This window comes from Aspergillus ochraceoroseus, assembly GCF_002846915.1.
Source record: "Aspergillus ochraceoroseus IBT 24754 chromosome Unknown P175scaffold_2, whole genome shotgun sequence".
NCBI classification, from domain to species: Eukaryota; Fungi; Ascomycota; class Eurotiomycetes; order Eurotiales; family Aspergillaceae; genus Aspergillus; species Aspergillus ochraceoroseus.
This window is the reverse complement of record NW_024468477.1, coordinates 739456-759050: the sequence shown is the minus strand read 5'-3', so window position 1 is coordinate 759050 and position 19595 is coordinate 739456. Positions and strand designations below refer to the sequence as shown.

Here is a 19595-nt window from a genome sequence, read left to right as displayed (position 1 = left end):
CAATTACTTAAAACTACGATATAGACGTTAATGATGATAGGATATATATATATATATAAAACGCTTATACAATGGACAGAAGTAAAGTGATAGAAACTTTTATTTTTATCGCTGTGGATATCAGACTCAATGAACGTATATACACCAAAACGCCCCCCCTTCCTGTAGACTAGACAGACAAGGCACAAGGCCACAAGGGAAAAGGAAAAGGAAAAGGAAAAGAAAAAAAAAAAAAAGAAAACAAGCGGGGAGGGGACACACATGCAATGTTACATTTAAAATTTTTCAACGGGGAAATTACGGAAATTTACATCCATAAACGACATGTTCCATCCGCACCGGCACTGACACACCAAGCTTCTCGGGGATGCCAATCGATGTCCAAGACACCTAGCTCTCCTGTGATCTTGTGGCCCTTGAGAACCTTCAAGGGGACGATGGTAGCGTTGCTGAGCATATCGCCGGTAACGTTACCGTGGAAAATCTGCAGAGAGCCGTCGTCACTAGCGTCAGCAAAGAGAGGATAGCGGCCACCGGGGTGGAAGCGGACAGCTCGGATGGCTTTGCGGTGGTAGCGGAGGGTTTTGTAGGGGCGTTGGGAAAGTTCGAGATCGTGCCACAGCAGGCGGCGGTCGTAGGAACCAACGATAATATTGTCTCCGCCGGCCGCGGTCGAGGATGTCGGGTGAATGTCGAAGGAGGAAATCCAGCGGGCACCTGGCTGGACAATCTTGACGAGAAGTTGGCGCGACAGGTCGTAAGCTCGGATTGTCCGTTGGTTGGCGACGAAGAGGATCGGCTTGGAGGGGTGGAAGTGCGCTGTTTGTGGGGGTCCACCACCCTTAATGCGCCGGCGGAATGGGTATTGGGTCAAGTGCTTGGAAAGAGTGTGGATTGAAATCGCCACCGAGGCTGGGGTCGAGGCACCAGAGCACACGGTAACGAAGTAGTCTCCGCGGCGGTGCCATGAGATAGACTTGGGAACGTAACGCAGGGGAATGACAGCACAGACGCCAGAGTCTGCGAGAGAGGCCGAAGGGCGAATCCATTGGGGAGGAGTGTTCTTCTTGCCCTCATCAGCGGCGCTAGGGGCAGGCTTCGAGGCTGCGTATCCCCAGCCAGCATCAAGCAGGTCCAAGCTGGCCATTTCGGTCTCGGGGTCCGCCACGGGAGGCACTGCGAGATAGATATCGTCGCCTGCGGCAGCAGCAAGGACAACAGCGTCCTTGCCAGGGCGCCAGCGCACCACGTTCACAGCCTCATCTTCAGCCAGCTTGACGCTCCACAGCTGGCGACCTGTGAGGAGTTCCCAAACACGAACAGTTCCATCATCCCCACCTGTAGCAAGCCAAACGCCAGTAGGATCAACTGCCAAACTGCGAACACGGCCCTTGTGTCCTCTGAAGATGGTGGCGCAAGCCGTGGGGAATGGCTTCAGCTCTTCTGGGCTTGGGAGTTTAGGAAGCAAGCTCTCAGGATCAATATTCAGCTTGCTTCTCCTCACTCTGGGAGCCAGGTAAAGGTCCAAGCAGCGCTCAAATTTCTCCTTAACGAAAGTCTCGTAACCAGGAACCTTGCGAAGAGAGCCAAAGTCATTGGGAAGATACTCACGCTCTCTATCTTCGGGATCAGCATCCTCCCATTCTTTGCGTTCCTTCTTGTCGGGAAGATACTCTGGGGGTGGGTGATAACTCTCCTCGTAGCCTGGGGGTGGAAGCTTAGGAGCGGGGACGTGCATGGGGTGATCAGGTCGTTCTGCTTCATCCGCCCACAGATCGTATTTGATTATATCCTTTTCTCCTTCATTTTCTTCCGTCGGGGGTTTGAATGGCAAGATGCGGCCTTCCTTAATAGCCTTGACAATCTTCATCACTCGCTTAGCTTCGTGTTTGGAGGGAACAAATCGACGTTTCGGCTCAGGCGCAGCGCTGAGAGGCATGATCTCCTGTTGGGGGGTGAACCACTCAAGCAGAGGTTCATACGGATCATACCCATCTTGTGGGATCTCGTTCATTTGGACTTTGCGCAACAGCTCGAGCTCATCCTGGCTCAATTCTAAGGGTTTGCCGGTCGATGGATCAGTTAGACCGGTCCAACCCTTAGGAATCTCGATGCTATCGAGCAATGCATCCAGAGCCTCTCCCTTTGCAGGGCGCATAATCTTCTTTCCGTTGATATCATAACCAATATGAGGGTATTGATCGTAGAAAGACAGCGGGATATCACCAATAGTGTTCATTTTCTCGTCGGCATCGGAATAGTCAGAGTTATCGTCCGGGTTAATCTCGTCGTAAAGATATCGCTCGTTTCCATTCGCATCCTTTTCAATACGATAGTTCAATTGCTCCTCCTCGCTATCATCGTCGTCGGAAAGTCCCTTGACATCAATTGCTGATACACCAGATTTTTTCGCAAGCACATCGTCATCCGACGGAATTTCATCACTGTCGAGCTCTTCCTCATCCTCATCTTCGTCATCGCTAAACTCATCCACCAATTCAACCTCAGAGTCACTGGCATCTTCGTCGCTGGACAGGTCGTGAGCATTGTCCGACAGCGCGCCGTCCAGATCCCCAGCGTTCAGTTCGTCGCCAGAAAAGACCCCAGCTTCCTCCTCCACATCACGGGTAACGGCCTTGCGTTTCTTCGAGGCCTTGAGAGAGCTCATGATGGCGAAGAAATGCAGCAAATGCTGTGCTCCAAATCAACAAGAATCGGTATAGAGACTTTTTTTTTTTTTCTCATGGAAAATAAAAAAAATGTCGGGAGGACCTGTTGACCGCCCACGTGATATACCGCCTCCCTGATTAGGCAGTAACTGAAGTCATTGGAAACCCGACGAGATCTCGTTGTCTGACATGCGATTCCCGCCTGGTTTACTCGCTCTTCAACAGATCAAAAAGGGGGGGGGTTCTGTCTTTTCTGTCTTTTACCTTGATGTACCACGGTATTATCTGTGTATTCGGTGTCCAAGATGCAATATGAAGCATCCCAGTGGAGCCAACCGCACCCCGCGTCCACCGACAAGTTGACCCCCCCAAGTGCCTCTGCCGCCGCCTGCGAAACAGCGCCCTCTCAGCTGCAGCCAGTGAAACGGCATGCGGCTTGTGATGAGTGTAGTGAGTTTTTTTTTTGGTTTCTTTCTTTAAGAAGAAGTTGAAATATCTAATAATTTAATGGTCGTAAAGGGAAACGAAAGTTGAAATGCTCTGGCGAACTCTCGGGATGTAGTCGTTGCACTAAGCAGTCACTTATCTGCCACTATTCCGTCCAGAAGCAGATGGGACGGCCGCCCAAGAAGCGTATGCGAGAAGATGACGATAATGTGGTATTCATGGGTCTGTCTAACAGTGACATGTGGACCAGCTCGGATAACAACCAGTTTTCTTCAGATTTGGGGACAGAAACTACGGTCGATTCCACCCAGCTGTTCTCCCCGATGTACCCAACTCCGTTCAGCAACTTTCCGTGCCGACTGTCGACTGATGAAAACCACCGACATTCATTGCAGTTGGCGCTGGGTGAACCGTTGAGCTCAGTTCCATCAACAGCCTCTCCTTGGCCAGATTTCCACAGCGTCTCATCAGCAGCGCCCAATCCATTCCTATTGCCACCAGGTCTAACTCCTCCTATCAGCCCCTCGGACTCAGGAGCGTCGGCCGACACTCAATGCTCTTGCCTTTCATACCTCTATCTCTGTCTCAGCCATCTCTCTTCCCTCAAATCCTTCCCAATCTCTCAACATACAATATGCTCGCTCTCCATTTCCTCCAGAACTGCGCAAGCAATCATACGCTGCCCAAACTGTCCCTCCAGGTTCGATACGGGTTTTCAAAACGTCATGTTCACAGGGACGCTGCTCAACGTAATCGCCGACTCCTGGCTGCGTGTGTCCAAAGCCGACCCTGTTGAGCTTGGGAAACAAGTATCTAGCCCTGACTGCATTGCAGCCATCAATCAATCCGCCGACCCAACAGCGGCCTGGAAAGACTGGCTCCGACAGCTCGTCCGGAACAGCGTTGTACACGGGCCCATCGACCCCGGCATTAAACCACCTTGCCTCAATTCGCCAAGCGTGCTCTCCCTCATCGAAGAAATGGAGGCTCGCCAACGACGATGGCATGAGTCATCTGACTCCCATCCATTGCCCCCGGAGCAACGACTACATTCCAGCCCAAATCTCGACGTCGATCCCCACGCTGAGCAGGATTTACTCTGCCTCCGCGTAGCGAAGAGTGCGAGGCATGTCATTGCCAAATTTGAATTTGAACCTGACGAGTACCCAGACAATGTATACTTGTCGCCCGACGGCGTTTCAGCATGAAATCTTATTATCTATCCATATTCCTCCACGCGGCGTTGGAGTTTTGAGAAGGAAAAATGTTTTTCGAGTCGATATCCAGTATATATATATACCAGGCGTTCTTAATGTGAATGGATTTATCTTTTTTTTTTTTTTTTTTTTTTTTTCCAACTTATTTTATTGTACATATTTCATTAAAACAAACGGGATTGATTCGGATTATATGGTGCGGAAAGGGAAAATGACATCAGGTATGTGGTAGTAGGTAATCATATAGGGGTTACTCTTCATCATCGTCGTCCACAACGTAACGATTCTTCTTCCTAGCTGGCGGAGTTCCTGCTTCAGCTCTTGGCTCGGGGGAGGCTCGTTTTGCTTTATGTTTCGAGGCGGCTGGGAGGTCGTCATCCTCGCCTTCTGCATCCATGTCATCATCTTCCAGGATGTCCTCTTCGTCGTCATCTTCCTCAACTTCCAGTTCTTCGTCGCTACCAACAAGGAATCCATCATCCTCGTCATACTCGTCCTCCTTTGTGCGGCCACGGCGGTCGTAGTCTCCCTCTTCTTCTTCATCGGTGTAAATCTCCCCCCGACGGTTAGGTCGGCGAGGTTTCTTCGCCCGAGGTCTCGTAGTAAGTAAGCCATCGTCGTCTTCCAACCCGCCCACGGTGAGACCAGCACCTCCAGTGCGGTGGGACATGCCAAAGCGGCGACCACGATCCAGCTCCCTATCTGCAAGTTGCTCACGACGGCGCGCAGCCTTCAGTTTCTCGCGTTCAGCAAGCTCAGCCTGGCGCTTGGCCAGCTCAGGGTCCTCCTTCACTTCAATCACGGGTGCTGATCCATCAGCCGTCTTCTTGCCACCACGAGCGGCTGCGGCCAAGGATTCTTGGAGACGCTGCACAGCATCGTCGGTTTCCATAGTTGTCGGATAAACGGTAAGTCCATGGGTCAGATGAGACGTCAATCGGAACACGGAAGAGGTTTCTGCTGCTGCTCCGAGGTAGACGTGGGAATCCAATTTTGTGTCATAGTCGCCCATCTTGTTCAAAGGCGCGAGAGGTTTGGTCGATATCCTATACTGCTCCTTGGGAGCAGAAGCTAACTGCAGTGTCATGGATCCATCCTCCCAGCGGATAATTCGGGCGTTGGATTGCAAGAGGCTCTCATTATTTGGGTCATGGCGCCAGCAGAGAGATGTTGCTGCAGTGGAGTACGGGGGAGCTACGTAGGTCTCTGGGTTGAACTCTTCGGTTTCTATGGAGAGAAAGTTGGGAACCGGCATGGTATATACCTATTGAATAGAATCAGTATGGAGAAAGCGGAGTGGGGGGGTCGACTATCGCAAACCTCGCCATTAGAAGTCACTGGCTCTGGAGCCCGCCCCAAGCTTAAATCCATGATATTGACGGTTTCCTGGAAATCTCCTTCGTCGCCACCTTCGTAGTCCATCCGATCACCCACCCGATCGTAACGATCTTCGTCGTCAGCGGAATCAAGCTCTGCATCGTCAAGGGTTCGTTGGGGCCGACTGGGGGTGCATTAGTTAGCTGTATTTTCTCGGGCGAATTCAAATAAGATGCATATCGGTAAATGGGAATCCATACTCATTATCCTGATCGAAACCTCCATCAGAACCGTCCGATCCAAACAGATCCGCATCGTCATCATCAACACCGTTCATATTGCCAGCATCGGATGCAACAGGACTCGGGCTACCTGCTTCACTTTCAGGCTGGCTCAATCCACCACCACCACTTCGCCCAGGACGCCGTACCACATCTTCGTCGGACGACGACATGGTCGGTCGAGGAAAAGAAATAGCTAAACAAGGTTGATGCAAGCAATGGTCTTGTGTTGGAGAGATCAAGCTACCTCAGGTTGGCGAAAGTGAGAGAAGTTATCCATCCGTACATGCGCCTCGCATTATTGTTTAAGCCTGAGGCTCTTCTCACAGGAAGTGCAGATAATCCATTCCGGGTCCCATCTGGGTTTAGCGCGGGTAGCTCCCACGGGGGGCCAGACCGATAAGTGAAACGAGTCTCTACTAATCTTCATCTTCGACCTCATCCTCACTGCTTCATTTCCTCTGGGCACCTCTGTTGAACTGGCGGATTATCTGGACTTGTGGCATTCATCATGGCGACCTTTTTTCAAAGTGTGTAAGTATTTCTCTCTGTACCCCTCCTAGATCAAGTACAATTCTCCTATTGTCCGTCACATTCTCTCCCTGGGAATCATGCCCAATACCGCTGCAAGCATGGTCCATCGGCGGTTTCCCCCTCCCCCCTAAAAAGCATAATGAATACCGAGCGCCCCCCTGAGCACAGATCCAGACAGGGAGACCTGCCTCTTTTGGCATGTCCGTTCTTTACCTTCGAGTTCTCTTACGCCCCTATTTATTTTCTTTCCCCTATTACTCCATCCCCCCCCCCCCCCCCAACTTCATCCACCATTGAGTCTGCGGATGCTGACTTGAATTGAACCCTTTCTTACAGCCGCCAAGGGTTTGGCAGGGGTGGTAGTAACAAAAATAACAACAATAATAACAATAACAACGCCTCGAAGATGAGCAACGGGAATCCAGCTCAGTCGCCCGTTCCTCAGGCAGGCCATGTGTCTAATTCGCCGTCTCTCACGTCGAACTACTCTACCGTGGAGAACCCCGCTGTCTACGATCCCGATGCTCCCAAATACTTTTTCCAGGAGAAATATGCTCCGCTCAATGTGAAGGGTAACTTTTTGACGCTGTGTGCTTGTCCGAAGAATGTGGAACTGGGAGAATGGCTGGCTCATCAAAGTAAGCGTCGTCGATAATCGTTACGTCGCTCAGAGACTAACGTGTCCCCCTACCCCATTCTAGTTGTGGAACAGTACCGTTTGCTTCATGGCATGCTTCAGGTCATCCAGGAAGTGAACACGGTTACTGGTCTGCCCATCTGCAATGAGAGTACTTGCCCAACTATGTCCGCTGGCCGGTGAGTTGAACGATACCCTCCCCCATAGACAATCAAAGGCCAGCTCTAACCGAATATTCCCTCTCTAGCCTGACCTACACGTGGCTTGTAGACTCTCATGCTGCTAAGATATCGGCCCCCAAGTTCATCAATCGCGTCGAAAAGTGGATTGTCAGCAAAATCCATGACCCCGTGATGTTCCCCACAGAAAATGTCACCGGTATACCTGATACCTTTGCGATCAACGACGCTGCTGGTACCCCCGCTTTGAACCCGGCCGCAAACGCTGCCGGTGATGACTGGATTGGCAAGTCCAGCGGCTTTCCCCGTACTTTCTACAAGGACTGCCAAGGAATCATGAAGCAGATGTTCCGCTGCTATGCCCATCTATACCATGCGCACTGGCTGAACCCTTTCTGGCATATCAACAAGCATGATATTCTCAACATGTGCTTTGTCCACTTTGTTACCGTTGCGAAATACTACAAGCTGGTTTCTGACAAGGAAATGGAGCCCATGCAGCCATTGATCGACCTCTTCATCAAACAGCAGCGGATCCCTCCAGAGGCTCTTGCCGGCGGCCACTGGGGTCAGCAGAGCTCTAGCTGAGCTAGAGAGCATCGTTACTTTTCCTGCTTCCTTTCTTCCCCCTAACGATGACGGAACGTGTTCCTAACCTGGCGTTGGAACTTGGTTTTTCGAATTTACAGTCATGCCTGTCTCCTTGCCTTGATTACTCGCTGCCCACTTCCCGGTGTGGGATCGGTCAGCAGATGATATGACACGGTTAAGAATTTGAGCATTTAGCACGCAGAGCGAGTGTTTTATTCTTGTTATCCTGCAATATCCCGCTTGATAGTTTGCCTCTTATTTTTCTCAAAATTTACTTTTTGGAATGCAGTTGTGTTCACCTAGACCAGTGCGGAAGCACGAACTGGAGGTGGATGACGTCCTTTCGAGTTTTCCTGTGTAATGAGGAGGAAATGGTCCCGTCTATGTACATTAAACTGAGACGATGGGCAATCGGACAATGGATGCATAACCATGATCACTCCATTTCTCCATTAAGTCTTAGCCAGGTAGCCGCCTTTCAAGTCATTTCAAACACTGGGCTCTGGGCACCATGTTCAGACAAACCAATCCCGGGCGTAAGGTAAGGCAAAGATCGCCAATGATGTCCTCCACCTTTTGCGACGATGTTGCACACACACACACACACACATATGTGCATCTATTGTAGCCCCCGATTTTTGTAACGGTACTACAGAACGCTTCGGCGCGCCAGTCCTGGAATATCTCGTCCTCAGATCTTGTCGAGTTGATGATCTTTGTAGAAATAACCCGCCCAATCACAGGTATACCCCATCTTCTTCTTCTCCTTCTCCTTCGTCCTCCCGATCCCTATGCACCCCCGCACCATTAGTAGTAGTAGTAGTAGTAGTAGTAGTAGTAGTAGCAGTGGTGTTGGTGGTAGCAGCAGCAGCAAAAGATTCGCGGTTCTGTCCCCCCTCTTGCACCTCATCGGATTTCGGTTCGGTCTCGTCAAGCTCTATCCACCGCTGTCCACGATTCTCCACCTCGGTCTTCAGCAGTTGAATCCGCGCATTCATCGCCTCAACCACACCCTCGTTCTCAGCAATGTACCCTTGCAGCTCTTGCTTCTCGGTCTCGGTCTCGCAAGACTCAGACACGAAGGTCTGGAGTTCGGTGTTGGAGCGCTGTAGGTGGACGATTGAGTTCTTGAGCTCGGAGGCTTTTGCGTAGATGGAGGGGAGGGAGAGTTCCTTGATGGCTTCGGCGAAGGCGGAGGGGTTGATGGGGAGAGATTCTGCGGACATATTTTTTTTTTCTTTTCTTTGGGTTCTCTGAGTTGGAGGATTGTGATGGGATAGGTTTAATGTCTGTAATGATTAGGGTGGATATATGATTTGATAACTATGGTAGGTTGGTTTGGAATGATGGATGGGAAGAGCTTCATTGTCATGTGATTGGAAGGTGGTGTTCACACTCTTGTTCGGAATTCTTTTGCGGTCTTTCTGGAATTAATGTGTTGATTCTGGATTATTGAAAACCATATATATATATATATAAATATATAAATAAATAATGTGTATGGTATGCAACTAAAGATGGTACCTGAACGCCCGGAACAACTCCTCGGTAGGCCGGAGAAATCCGCGACAATCAACTTGATTCCTGCTTGCTCTCTCGAATGTTTTCCACTCCAGCAGAATCGCTACTCTTTTGAATCCCGGACCGCAGAACCCTGAGTTCTTAGAACAGGGGCTTCTGCTTTCCCAAATCGCAGGATATGAGCAATGTCCTCTGCGTAGCATGGCGAACTCCAGGGTTGGGGCTCCGTGCCTCAAGCTTGCTCCCGCCAAACGCAACCGCTCCATTCCGCTCCATCGGCCGTCACAGCTCCCCAGCATGGCTGCTAGATAGCATCTCCCGCCGGTTTCTGAACTCCAGCAGCCTATTTACCCCGTTACCCTTCCGCTTGCGACGTCCCGAAGCCCCATGCCCGCCGTCCCCAAGTCAAATCTCCGCCCGGTTCTTCCAGAATTCCGCCGGTCTGCTCTCCCAGAAAGTCCCGCCGCCGGAACATGGCGTCAAATTGCGCGACGAGCCCTTTTCAAAGGCCGAGATCGATGCGATATTTGGAACCCGCGCTAAGATTTCGCTTGCTATGGGGAACCGTGCACTCTCTGTCCTGCAGGGCAGGCGGCTTGATGGGACCCTGGACCTTGATTTCCCTGCTGATATCACGCGTGCTGTCCGAGCTGCTGGTCTTGATGCCGGTCTGAAGTATCTCCGCGAGAACTATCCAATTGATGAGGATGCGGCGATCATGGCTCGGATTGAACGCGAGGAACGCGAAGAGGAGACCAAGCTCATTCGACGAGCCGAGGAACTGGGTCTTTATAAACCTCAAAGCGGCTCTTACGGGGCTGAATTGGGCGAGGGAGATGATCCATCGGGAAGGAGTGTTTTGAAGGAATACCGCAAGCAGAATGAGGAAAGGCTTTTGGCGGAGGCGGAGAGGAAACGCCAGGAATGGTTGGAGGGAGAGGAGAAGGACCGCGAGAAGTGGAAGCAGCAGATGGAGAAGAATACTTCGCTTCAGAAGTATGAGGATACTTCTGCTCTAGAGGGTATAACCCTTGTCTTCACCGTCTTTTTTTTTTTTTTTTTTTTTTTTTCTCAGTTAATCATTGATACCCGCTGCTAACAATGTGTATGTAGTCAAAGAGCGTGCTGATCCTACTCAGCGGCCTGTCCTAGCGTGGATACAGAAGCACCATCTTCGAGCTACAAATTATGAAATGGATGTCACACAGTTGACCACGGTGATTATTGTCTTGGATTACAATTGGAATAAGTGAAGGCTAATGCAACTTTCAGCGCCGTCGCATCCTCCCCGCCCTTGGATTTACTCTGCTCACGCTCGGATTGTGCTACGCTTTCGCTGCGAATTACGAACCTCCCGCCAAGGCAGACCGTATGTGGCCAGACCTGCCCCCGGCTGCGGCTACAGCCGTGGCAATTATCGGAGCGAACGTCGGAATATTCGTTCTGTGGAAGGCCTGGCCTCCAGCATGGAGACTTCTGAACCGGTACTTCATCAGTGTGGCTGCGTATCCGCGTCCATTCAGCTTGATTGGAAACGTGTTTAGCCACCAGACAGTGCGACATATAGCGACGAATATGGCCCTGATTTGGTTTGTTGGCACAAAACGTGAGTTACTCGCGTTCTCTCTCTCTCTGCGTTTTCGTTCAACCTGGAAGACTGACTTGGGGAAGTGCACGATGAAATCGGCCGAGGAAACTTCCTTGCGTTATACATGGCAGCTGGTGTAATAGGATCCTTCACGTCCTTGACGATCCACGTCCTCACAAACAAGCTCTTCATCACGTCTCTCGGAGCCAGTGGAGCAGTTTCGGGGTTAGTTGCAGCTCTGTGCATGATCCACTCAAAGTAAGCCTGCCTGCCTGCCTGCCTGCCCCTTTGGCATTCCCCGCGCAGTCTATCTTGCTAACAATCAAATCACCAGTGAAAAACTCACCATCGCCTTCCTTCCGCGCGAATGGCAAGACACCATCTCCGCGCCTGGATGGGTGTTCCTAGCTGGTCTGGTCACCTTCGAAGTCCTGAGTATGGTGTTCCCCTTCCGCATGGCGACGCTGGACCACTGGGCGCATCTGGGGGGATATCTGACGGGAACGCTGTGGGCTGTGAATTGGAAGGAAAAGGAGAGGATTGAGCGAGAGAAGAACAAGACTTGGTTGGACAAGGTGTTTGGGTAATTCTTTCTTTTTCCATCGATATATTCTGTATTATTATTATTGACCACCACTATTACCTCTTTTCTGTTCAATGCTTAGTAGAAGCAATGTTTGATCAAGCTCATTACAAAGATGTAGATATTTTTTTTTCTTCTTCTTCTTCTTCATTAAGACATGAGCTACTGCTACAATGATAATAGATTGATTCTAGACTTTACTGTATCAATATAAGGTATGCATATATGCATGTATGCATGATTGTTTCAGATGCAAGACAAGAAGAAGCTTTTCTTTCTTCTTTTCTTTCTCTTTCTCTTCTTTCTTTTCTTTATATGCACTTAGAGTAGAGGAAGTTGTTTAAATCACATAGTGAGCTATATATGCAGTCTTTACTATTACCAAGTTAGTAGAGTAGCAGTCATAAAATCTAGATGATGAAACAGATAGACAAGAAGAGAAGAGAAGAGAATTCCAATTCTAAATATATATATATATGTATGGATGAACAGATGAATGGATATATTCTTATATTCACGCAGCTTAGGGCTCCCAGTAAATAATAACCCCAACCCGCGCATATCCACGCTGCTCTTTCAAATCACACATTGAAAATCTTTTAACATTTCACTGATGCAATCAATGAATTAGTTTGTCCCTTTTTCTTTTTTTTTTTTCTTTCTTCTTGCTTTCTTTCTTTGCTGTGTTATGCTCTTCTCTGTGTTTGGCTAGGCAAGGCAGGCAACGAACGACTCAATATAACTAATAATACTTAATCTGGGTTCCTTTCTTTTTCTCAACTGAGTTCTTGTCCTTTTGTGTATCGAAACCTGTGTGTGTGTGTGTGTATGTGAATATCCAGCTGTCATGTCATATCAGATTGACTGTCGTGTCGCCCGTGAAGAACCTGAACCTGAACCTGTGGAGGTTGTCTTCAAGATGAGGAAAACTCGCAGGGAGCTCAGCCTAGCTCGGAAACTGCATCGGGAGAGCGGCCTGACCAGCGAAGAGGCATTGGAGTATGCTCATGAGATTGTGCAGGGCACACTGCGGGAGGAGACTCCGATGGGCGAAGATTCGAGTGGTGAAGCGGAAAGCCAGAAACAAGACGGCCAACACAACCGACGCTCGGACGATGAGGAGACCCCCCCCGCTTATGTGGTGAGCCACCCCTGGCATATTGTCGATTACCATTTGTACCTGTGTTCGGCGGAAAGGGGGAAAGATGGGAAGAGCCGACGCGAGGCGATGTACCTGTTTGACGGGGTGGATTGCCGTCGGCTGTCGTACGAGGAATTCGCGGCGGATCGCAGCCTGTCGTCTGGGGGGGATGCGGGCCAGCAGCCGCAGCTGTTGTTTTCGATGTTGCCCATTGCGGAACGGCAGCATGCTGCGGAGAAGAAGAGCCCGTTCTTTGCCGGGCGGCAGTACGTGCTGGGGTTCGACTATACCTGCAAAACGCTGTATGCGCGGCATTTCGACTGGTTCCCGCACGATGTGGACGACCTCTGGTGTGTTTGGGAGAACGGGTGGAATGCGTACACGGTGACGGTCCCGGACTTGATTCGCATTCTCCAGTCGAGCCTGGGCAAGGGCGAGATCCATGTGGGCATGGGCATCCTCAGCTCGAGTCCGTATTGTTTGGCCTTGGATTCGAGCGACGACCCGGGGCTGGAGATTGTGATTGCGACCCTGTGGTGTCAGTGGCTGTGGGACTTTAGTGGGATTCTGTTCCAGGATGGAGCCCGCGGATTGTCTGATTTCCAGGCGAGTCTGGCCGAATACGTCGAGCAGGGCCGGTTGATCTTGCAGCGGGCGTCGTATCGAGCGTGGTTTGCCGTGCGTGACGGGGTCTCGAAGGAGCAGTACAGCTGCCAGTCCACGATCAATCAATACATCAACGATCTGTACACGTTTGAGAAGTCTGCTACCGAGGACGGGAGTCTGAAGGGGCGTCCTTGGACTGCTCCGGGGCTGGAGACGTGCCATCAGATCCGGGAGCGAGATCGAATGCAGAGACGAGAACAGGCCGTGCATCGACTGGAGAATCTGTTTATTCCCGAGTATACTGGTGACGACGACGACAACGACGACGACGACAACAGCAGCAACTCGAAAGATGTCCTCCAGCGGATGTTGGCAAGAACCCAAGAGAGTCTGGAGTTCAGCACGGCCGCACCACTGCCACAATCGGAGATTCCTCAGACTCCTTCTCCTCCGCCTCAACCCTATACAGCTTCCTTGGATCAAGACGAGGACATGAGCCCCGGGTCTTCCGGCATGGTCACCCCGGCCTCTGGACCGTACGATCATTTTGCAGTGCGTGGTTACGACGACATCCCACTTTCAGTGCTTTTGGAACAGGCTCATGATCTGGTGTTGGCTCAGCCGGAGCTGGATACGCTTGCGAACCGCGGACGAGTTGAAGCGCTGCTGAAGGAGATTGGAGTTGGAAATGAAGCCAGAGATGACGAGGAGAGATTGATCCGTTCGACGACGCTGGAGTATGAAAGTGATGGATGGACATTCGAGGAGGGATTTTTCCAAGTTCTTTGAAGATATTCTCTTTTTTTTTTTTTTAAATATTGTCTGGGTAGATTCAAGTTGAATTATGGACGATAAAATAATGAGATGAAAATCTGTAACTTATATTACTTGCATATTCAAGGAGGACTAAGAAATAGCGTGTTTAACTAGGGATCCCTCTTCTCTTCTCTTCTCTTCTTCATCCTCCTGTCACTCTCTTTCTTTCTTTCTTTCTTTCTTTCTTCTTCATCCTCCGAACTCTTACTGTATTCCTCTTTACATGCCGAATCATGGCTTCAGGTACCTTTCCACCCTTCAGCCCTTCCCGGGACTCCTTTCTAAATCATCTCTATCCAACAGCTACTCCCCATCCCAATGTCCAGGTTGACGTCACCTGTGGCCCTCTCCTCAACTTCAAGAATATGGATGTCACTCCCTCCTCCTCCATCTGGTATGGAAGCGTCTTGATTGTCACTCTCCCTGGCCAGCCTCAACCGCGTCTTTGCTTGCGCCAGGCCGGTCCGGTCGCCAGCCCCCTCCCCACCAGCACGTCGTCGTCCACCACCCAGGGGGTAGTCATTGACGGGTTACGCCTCTTCGAGGACCCCAAAAAGGCCTTCTGGCGCTTTTCCCTGACTCTCCCCCTGGAGAACTACGAAGCGCGATGGGAATACTCCATCCCCGGACTTCGATCCCCCGACGGCCCCCAGGTTCATCCCCCCTGGGACTTTGTTGTCCCGTCGCGGTCGCAGTCCATGCGCCTGATGTTCCATTCCTGCAATGGCTTTTCCGTGGGGACAGATATGAACACCTGGGTCGGCCCCAACTTATGGAACGATGTCCTGCGCGTGCACGACCGGAAACCCTTCCATGTCATGATCGGGGGTGGCGACCAGATCTACAACGACGGCATCCGCGTCGACGGCCCCTTGAAGGAGTGGACCTCCATCGCCAACCCGCATAAGAGACGCGCCCACGGATTCGACAACGACCTGCGCGCCCGGTGCGACGATTACTACTTTGCCAACTATGTGCGATGGTACACGACTCAACCCTTCCAGGCCGCCAACGGACGCATCCCGCAGATCAATATCTGGGACGACCATGATATCATCGACGGCTTTGGCTCCTATACCGATCATTTCATGAGGTGCTCGGTCTTCCGGGGCATTGGCGGCGTTGCCTTTAAATACTACTGCTTGTTCCAGCACCACATTGCGCCCCCGAAATCCACCTACACCACCGACGCGCCGCAGACCATGCACGCCGTCAACGGCACGGCGGGAGCAGATCCCCGCCAGTTGGCGGATACCTTTGTGCTGGAGGATCAGACGGAGGATCGCAGCTGGATTGTGGGCAAGCGCCCGGGCCCCTACGTCGAGGAAAAGAGTCGCAACATCTACATGCGTCTGGGGAAGCGCATCGCATTTATCGGCGTCGATGCCCGCACCGAGCGTACCCGCCATCAGGTCAACTACCCGGACACTTACGATCTCATCTTTTCCCGACTGGAGCACGAGGTCGCCACCGCCCATGGCGACATCAAGCATCTGGTGGTCCTCCTGGGGGTCCCCATTGCTTACCCACGTCTGGCCTGGCTGGAGAACATTCTGAGTTCGCCGATTATTGCGCCGATTCGGCTGCTCAATAAGCGCTTCGGCTTTGCCGGCGGCTTTTTCAACCAGTTCGACGGCCAGGTGGATTTGCTCGACGACCTGGACGATCATTACACCGCGCGCCAGCACAAGCGGGAGCGCCGACTCTTTATCCAGCGCCTCCAGGACTTTGCCAAAGCCCACTCCGTGCGGGTGACCATTCTCGGCGGAGACGTGCACCTGGCGGCGATCGGACGCTTCTACGCGAATCCGAAGCTCGGCATCCACAGCGAAAACGACCCCCGGTACATTGTGAACGTGGTGAGTAGCGCCATCACCAACAAGCCGCCTCCAAAGGCCGTGGCCAATCTCCTGGCGCGTCGCAACAAGATCCACCATTTGGATCCAGACACCGACGAGACCCTCATGGACATCTTCGACCAGCAGCCGGGTGGCGTCGAGAAGAGCGCTTCGTGGAACAAGGTGACCATGCCGTCCCGGAACTACGCCTGCATCACCGAGGTCGAGACTCCTCTGGCCAACGGAGACGCCGCCGCGCACACCGACCCCCTACCCATTCCCAAGAACGGACACTCCCCTCTGCACAAGGGAGAGTCGACGGCGGGCTCGAGCCATTCGGCCGCAGATGGCTTTAGCAATACCAGCGGCATGTACGGCGGATTAGACGTTGCCATTCGCGTGGAAGTCAGCCCGCAGAACCGCGACGGAGCTGCCCATGGATACGGATTCAGCAGTACTTTCCCTTTCTCTCTCTCTCTCTCTCTCTCTCTCTCTCTCTATAGCATCACTAACCTCTATAGTCCCCCCTCTATCTTACATTCCCTCCGAAGCCGATACACGCCGACAATCGCGCTCGCGCTCCCTCCGGTCCCCGTCTCCACAAGAGTCTCGTCCCCAGCAAGTGCGTCCCCAGACGGCCGTCCATTAGTGCTCGAGCGGCCAAGTTGTACTGCGCTGTGCTATGTTGTTGTGTTGTGTTGTAATGTAATGTAATGTAATGTAATCTATTTGATATCCATATTCCATTTCTTGCATCCTGTTTTCCTCCTATATATTCATTTCCCCCCTTTTGCACTCATAGTTGGCCCCCATTTGGGCAATTATAATCATGTAATCATGGTATTCAAGCTGTTACTTCTGTATGGATATATCCTCCTTCCCCCCCCCCCCACCCCTGCTATTACTAGAAAGGAAGGAAGGAAGGAAGGAAGAATCCACAGCCAGGTCCAGGTAGTCCTGATACTATTCTATATTCTATTCTATATTCTATTGGGGTTAGATTTAGATTTAGGTTTAGGTTTAGGTCCTCTACTGGGTGCGCTACGTGAACCAGCTGCAGGATCGAGATCGAGATCGTCCATCTATCTATCGATTGATTGATTGATTACCTCTGTGGGGGAAATTCAGCGGGGTGGTGGGATTGTGAATGTGCTGTGCTGTGCTGTACTGGTACTAACTACTATTAGAATGTCAAGGGCTCAACTCAACTCAGGCACGATCTATGATTGATATGTAACTAGATAGATGGTATCTGCTACATTTATCATTCTACTTGCGTAGACATTACTTATACATCGATCAAACTCAAAACTGATGCTCGGACTAGTTATTTATTGTTCATTATACACACATCCCTCCCTCCCATAGTTAATCGATACTATACTACCCCCTGCGTTTCCTCGGAACTCCCTCGTTCGGCTGCGGCCGGCCAACCAGCGGCAACGCTTCCAGCTCAGCTGGCTTGCGGCGCCGAACAACCTGGTACCCCTTGTCCAGCTCGATTTCCACAGCACACCGCACCTTGAGCGCGCTGATCGCCGGCCACACTCCGCGCTCCCCCTTTGAGATCCAGTGCGCGAGCCCCGCCTGGTCTGGGTTCTGGAACAGTTTCGGGAAATCCCGCACCGTCAGGTCCGGGACAAGAGTCAGGTTGGACCCGGGCACGGTTTCCTCGATGAGCAGTCTGGCCAGCGGCGAAGGGAGAAGACCCATGTAGTTGAGCTGCCGGAGCCGGTGCCCGATTTCTAACGCGACCAGCCGCGTGAGACCGCGGGTCAGGTTCCAGTGGCCGGTGGTTGGGCGGCGGTCGAGGTAGTTGAGCTCCGATCGGAGCAAGGGCACCAGGTACGGCCGTGCTTGGGAAATGATGAAGTGGTTGACGTTGAAGAGTTCGGCGATTCGCGAGAGCGGCGAGTCGCCTTCGTCGTAGTGAATGTGCCGCCACGGTTGGAAAACCACGTCTTGCGAGTGTGGCCATGGCATGATTGAGCCGGTTTCATCTTTGCAGTATATTGTGACGGGGGCGTAGAGAGAGTTGTTGGAGGCGTTGGATGCCACAGCAGCGGACCAGATTAACTGATTAAGAAAAAAAAAAAAAATTAGCATATATCAATCATCAACCTCCGCCTAGAAAGGCGAACTCGTACCACGTTCGGTGCGGTGAGGTAGTTGAGTAGGTTAGGTGTTCCGCTACGACCAGATGTCGCGACTGTAATGTTCAAGATACGTTTCGATCGTGCATACGCCTCTTCAAAGGTGAGGTCGCCCAGATTAGTGCGGACACACTCTTCCAGGACTCCTGCATCAAGGAAATAGCCCTTCGTGAAGTACCGTTTGACCCGTCGCATTAATGTCGTCACCCCCCTGCCGGCGAGAGTCGACGAAAGCCACGAGCTGCCCCAGCCAGACGGCAGAGTGCTGGTGCTGGTGCTCTGCTGCCGATCAAACGCAGACAAGTCAATATTATCGCCGTGGAGAAACGCTAAAAGTTCATCTTCGCTATGGACTCCAACTAGAGCTGCAATGAGAGCCCCCGTAGCCGTGCCCGTGATAATCCTAGGTAAAAGGCCCTGCAAATGCAATGCCTTGACCACGCCTAAATGGCACAGCCCGAAAATCGAGCCTCCTTGCAAAAGCAGCGTCGTTCGACCAAATGCCTGGCGCGTGTCGTGCAGCAGCTCCACCTTGGCCTGGGAGGTGAACCCGCTGTCGTGCACGGGGACTGTCTGGAGCGCTGTCACATGCTGGATCGAGAGTCCAACCTGCGTGATGTAATCATCGATGAGCAGCTTGGTGCCCGCATAGGCGTGCAGAAAGAGCTTCGGGGAGGTGATATTGCCCAGATTTCGGACGAGTCCCGACCGCAGGAGATTGACTAACGTGAGGATATCTTCATCCTCGCGAGCGGTCATCAGAGCCGTCAGCCTGCCCATGATGAGACGGTAATCGTAATATTTACTGGTGGGATTTTGGCGCCTGCCACAAGGATTAAAAAACGAGATTCGATCCTTTTTTTGGAGAATTTAGATATAGGGCTTTACCATAAATCTAGACTCAGAAGCTCATCCAGCGCAAACGCTGCCTCTTCCCATTCCTCGTAGGCTGTTGCGGTAGCCAGACAATGACGCAGGCGGTTTCGAGGGGATTTGGATCTCCACCATGACAGAAGTCTCTGGAGCACGAGATAATTAGCAGTAGCTTCCTGTGCAAGATGCGGCATCTTGGTTCAAATGTACTTCTTTCCAAAAGGTTGTCACATCCAGTACCATACCAGCGATGGCAAGGACCAGTGTATACAGAGCCACCAGGGACATCTTCATCTTTATCGCAGCGGGAAAATCAGTGGCTAGGGAATTCCGATAGAGCCCGAGCCTTGAAGTCTGGTTTTCACATGCTTGCCTGTTCGTTTTTCTTACTAGACAAGGGGATTTGGGAGGTGGGGAAGGAAGAGAGAATCTCCAAGTGAAGTGGGATGGGAGATGGGATGGATGTAGTCAGCTTGCTTGTGACCGCATCAGGGAACCTTAACCACCTCAACTACTGGCCGGTTCTAGACCATCTCGATAAGACTCTACATGGTTTATTTATCCCTTAAAATGCCCTATAACGGTTCGTTCAGTCCCATCATAG

The 19595-nt window shown here is 51.5% G+C and overlaps 9 protein-coding genes across 9 annotated transcripts; 5 read left to right on the top strand and 4 right to left on the bottom strand.

Moving 5' to 3' along the window:
- Window positions 1-129: 129 nt before the first annotated feature.
- Window positions 130-2718, bottom strand: erb1 (ribosome biogenesis protein ERB1). The gene has a single exon (XM_040896626.1). It carries the CDS (start codon window positions 2666-2668, stop codon window positions 308-310), a length of 2361 nt encoding a protein of 786 aa, XP_040753807.1. The 5' UTR covers window positions 2669-2718; the 3' UTR covers window positions 130-307.
- Window positions 2719-2747: 29 nt separating this feature from the next.
- P175DRAFT_0498951 (Zn(II)2Cys6 transcription factor rglT) lies at window positions 2748-4440 on the top strand. Its single transcript, XM_040896625.1, has 2 exons — window positions 2748-3119; window positions 3189-4440. The coding sequence occupies exons 1-2, from the start codon at window positions 2975-2977 to the stop codon at window positions 4322-4324; spliced, it is 1281 nt and encodes a 426-aa protein (XP_040753806.1). The 5' UTR covers window positions 2748-2974; the 3' UTR covers window positions 4325-4440.
- A 37-nt stretch (window positions 4441-4477) lies between these two features.
- P175DRAFT_0498950 (Paf1-complex subunit LEO1) lies at window positions 4478-6222 on the bottom strand. The gene is made up of 3 exons (XM_040896624.1): window positions 5911-6222; window positions 5654-5834; window positions 4478-5597 (listed from the first exon to the last, which is right to left on the bottom strand). The coding sequence occupies exons 1-3, from the start codon at window positions 6102-6104 to the stop codon at window positions 4584-4586; spliced, it is 1389 nt and encodes a 462-aa protein (XP_040753805.1). The 5' UTR covers window positions 6105-6222; the 3' UTR covers window positions 4478-4583.
- A 649-nt stretch (window positions 6223-6871) lies between these two features.
- Window positions 6872-7869, top strand: P175DRAFT_0490879 (Mob1/phocein family protein; the record flags this gene model as incomplete). The annotated part of the gene is made up of 3 exons (XM_040895811.1): window positions 6872-7103; window positions 7167-7281; window positions 7350-7869. The coding sequence occupies 3 exons, from the start codon at window positions 6872-6874 to the stop codon at window positions 7867-7869; spliced, it is 867 nt and encodes a 288-aa protein (XP_040753804.1).
- Window positions 7870-8792: 923 nt separating this feature from the next.
- P175DRAFT_0412228 (uncharacterized protein) lies at window positions 8793-9098 on the bottom strand (the record flags this gene model as incomplete). Its single annotated transcript, XM_040893059.1, has 1 exon — window positions 8793-9098. A coding segment is annotated over one exon (306 nt), but the record flags the coding sequence as incomplete, so codon positions are not given.
- Window positions 9099-9571: 473 nt separating this feature from the next.
- On the top strand, window positions 9572-11772 carry P175DRAFT_0542210 (rhomboid protease PCP1; the record flags this gene model as incomplete). The annotated part of the gene is made up of 5 exons (XM_040900359.1): window positions 9572-10415; window positions 10507-10610; window positions 10666-10999; window positions 11065-11206; window positions 11241-11772. The coding sequence occupies 5 exons, from the start codon at window positions 9572-9574 to the stop codon at window positions 11566-11568; spliced, it is 1752 nt and encodes a 583-aa protein (XP_040753802.1). The 3' UTR covers window positions 11569-11772.
- Window positions 11773-12111: 339 nt separating this feature from the next.
- Window positions 12112-14171, top strand: P175DRAFT_0498945 (uncharacterized protein). The gene has a single exon (XM_040896623.1). It carries the CDS (start codon window positions 12484-12486, stop codon window positions 14098-14100), a length of 1617 nt encoding a protein of 538 aa, XP_040753801.1. The 5' UTR covers window positions 12112-12483; the 3' UTR covers window positions 14101-14171.
- A 79-nt stretch (window positions 14172-14250) lies between these two features.
- On the top strand, window positions 14251-16710 carry P175DRAFT_0498944 (uncharacterized protein). The gene is made up of 3 exons (XM_040896622.1): window positions 14251-14370; window positions 14431-16419; window positions 16487-16710. Exons 1-3 carry the CDS (start codon window positions 14361-14363, stop codon window positions 16612-16614), a joined length of 2127 nt encoding a protein of 708 aa, XP_040753800.1. The 5' UTR covers window positions 14251-14360; the 3' UTR covers window positions 16615-16710.
- Window positions 16711-17271: 561 nt separating this feature from the next.
- P175DRAFT_0452801 (triacylglycerol lipase family protein) lies at window positions 17272-19446 on the bottom strand. Its single transcript, XM_040894530.1, has 4 exons — window positions 19202-19446; window positions 19007-19137; window positions 18113-18941; window positions 17272-18041 (listed from the first exon to the last, which is right to left on the bottom strand). The coding sequence occupies exons 1-4, from the start codon at window positions 19283-19285 to the stop codon at window positions 17349-17351; spliced, it is 1737 nt and encodes a 578-aa protein (XP_040753799.1). The 5' UTR covers window positions 19286-19446; the 3' UTR covers window positions 17272-17348.
- Between the last annotated feature and the right edge of the window lie 149 nt (window positions 19447-19595).

What these genes read in the sequence shown, in the direction of transcription:
- P175DRAFT_0498950 (XM_040896624.1), bottom strand. Translation starts at nt 6,104, where the DNA reads ATGTCGTCGTCCGACGAAGATGTGGTACGGCGTCCTGGGCGAAGTGGT. An exon ending in GGTTTCGATCAGGATAATGA is followed by an intron (nt 5,835 to 5,910) that starts GTATGGATTCCC and finishes ATGCACCCCCAG; the next exon opens with TCGGCCCCAACGAACCCTTG. An exon ending in CAGTGACTTCTAATGGCGAG is followed by an intron (nt 5,598 to 5,653) that starts GTTTGCGATAGT and finishes TCTATTCAATAG; the next exon opens with GTATATACCATGCCGGTTCC.
- P175DRAFT_0498945 (XM_040896623.1), top strand. Translation starts at nt 12,484, where the DNA reads ATGAGGAAAACTCGCAGGGAGCTCAGCCTAGCTCGGAAACTGCATCGG.
- erb1 (XM_040896626.1), bottom strand. Translation starts at nt 2,668, where the DNA reads ATGAGCTCTCTCAAGGCCTCGAAGAAACGCAAGGCCGTTACCCGTGAT.
- P175DRAFT_0498944 (XM_040896622.1), top strand. An exon ending in CCATGGATACGGATTCAGCA is followed by an intron (nt 16,420 to 16,486) that starts GTACTTTCCCTT and finishes TAACCTCTATAG; the next exon opens with TCCCCCCTCTATCTTACATT.
- P175DRAFT_0452801 (XM_040894530.1), bottom strand. Translation starts at nt 19,285, where the DNA reads ATGAAGATGTCCCTGGTGGCTCTGTATACACTGGTCCTTGCCATCGCT. An exon ending in TGACAACCTTTTGGAAAGAA is followed by an intron (nt 19,138 to 19,201) that starts GTACATTTGAAC and finishes CTCGTGCTCCAG; the next exon opens with AGACTTCTGTCATGGTGGAG. An exon ending in ACCTCACCGCACCGAACGTG is followed by an intron (nt 18,042 to 18,112) that starts GTACGAGTTCGC and finishes TTTCTTAATCAG; the next exon opens with TTAATCTGGTCCGCTGCTGT.
- P175DRAFT_0498951 (XM_040896625.1), top strand. Translation starts at nt 2,975, where the DNA reads ATGCAATATGAAGCATCCCAGTGGAGCCAACCGCACCCCGCGTCCACC. An exon ending in TGCGGCTTGTGATGAGTGTA is followed by an intron (nt 3,120 to 3,188) that starts GTGAGTTTTTTT and finishes ATGGTCGTAAAG; the next exon opens with GGAAACGAAAGTTGAAATGC.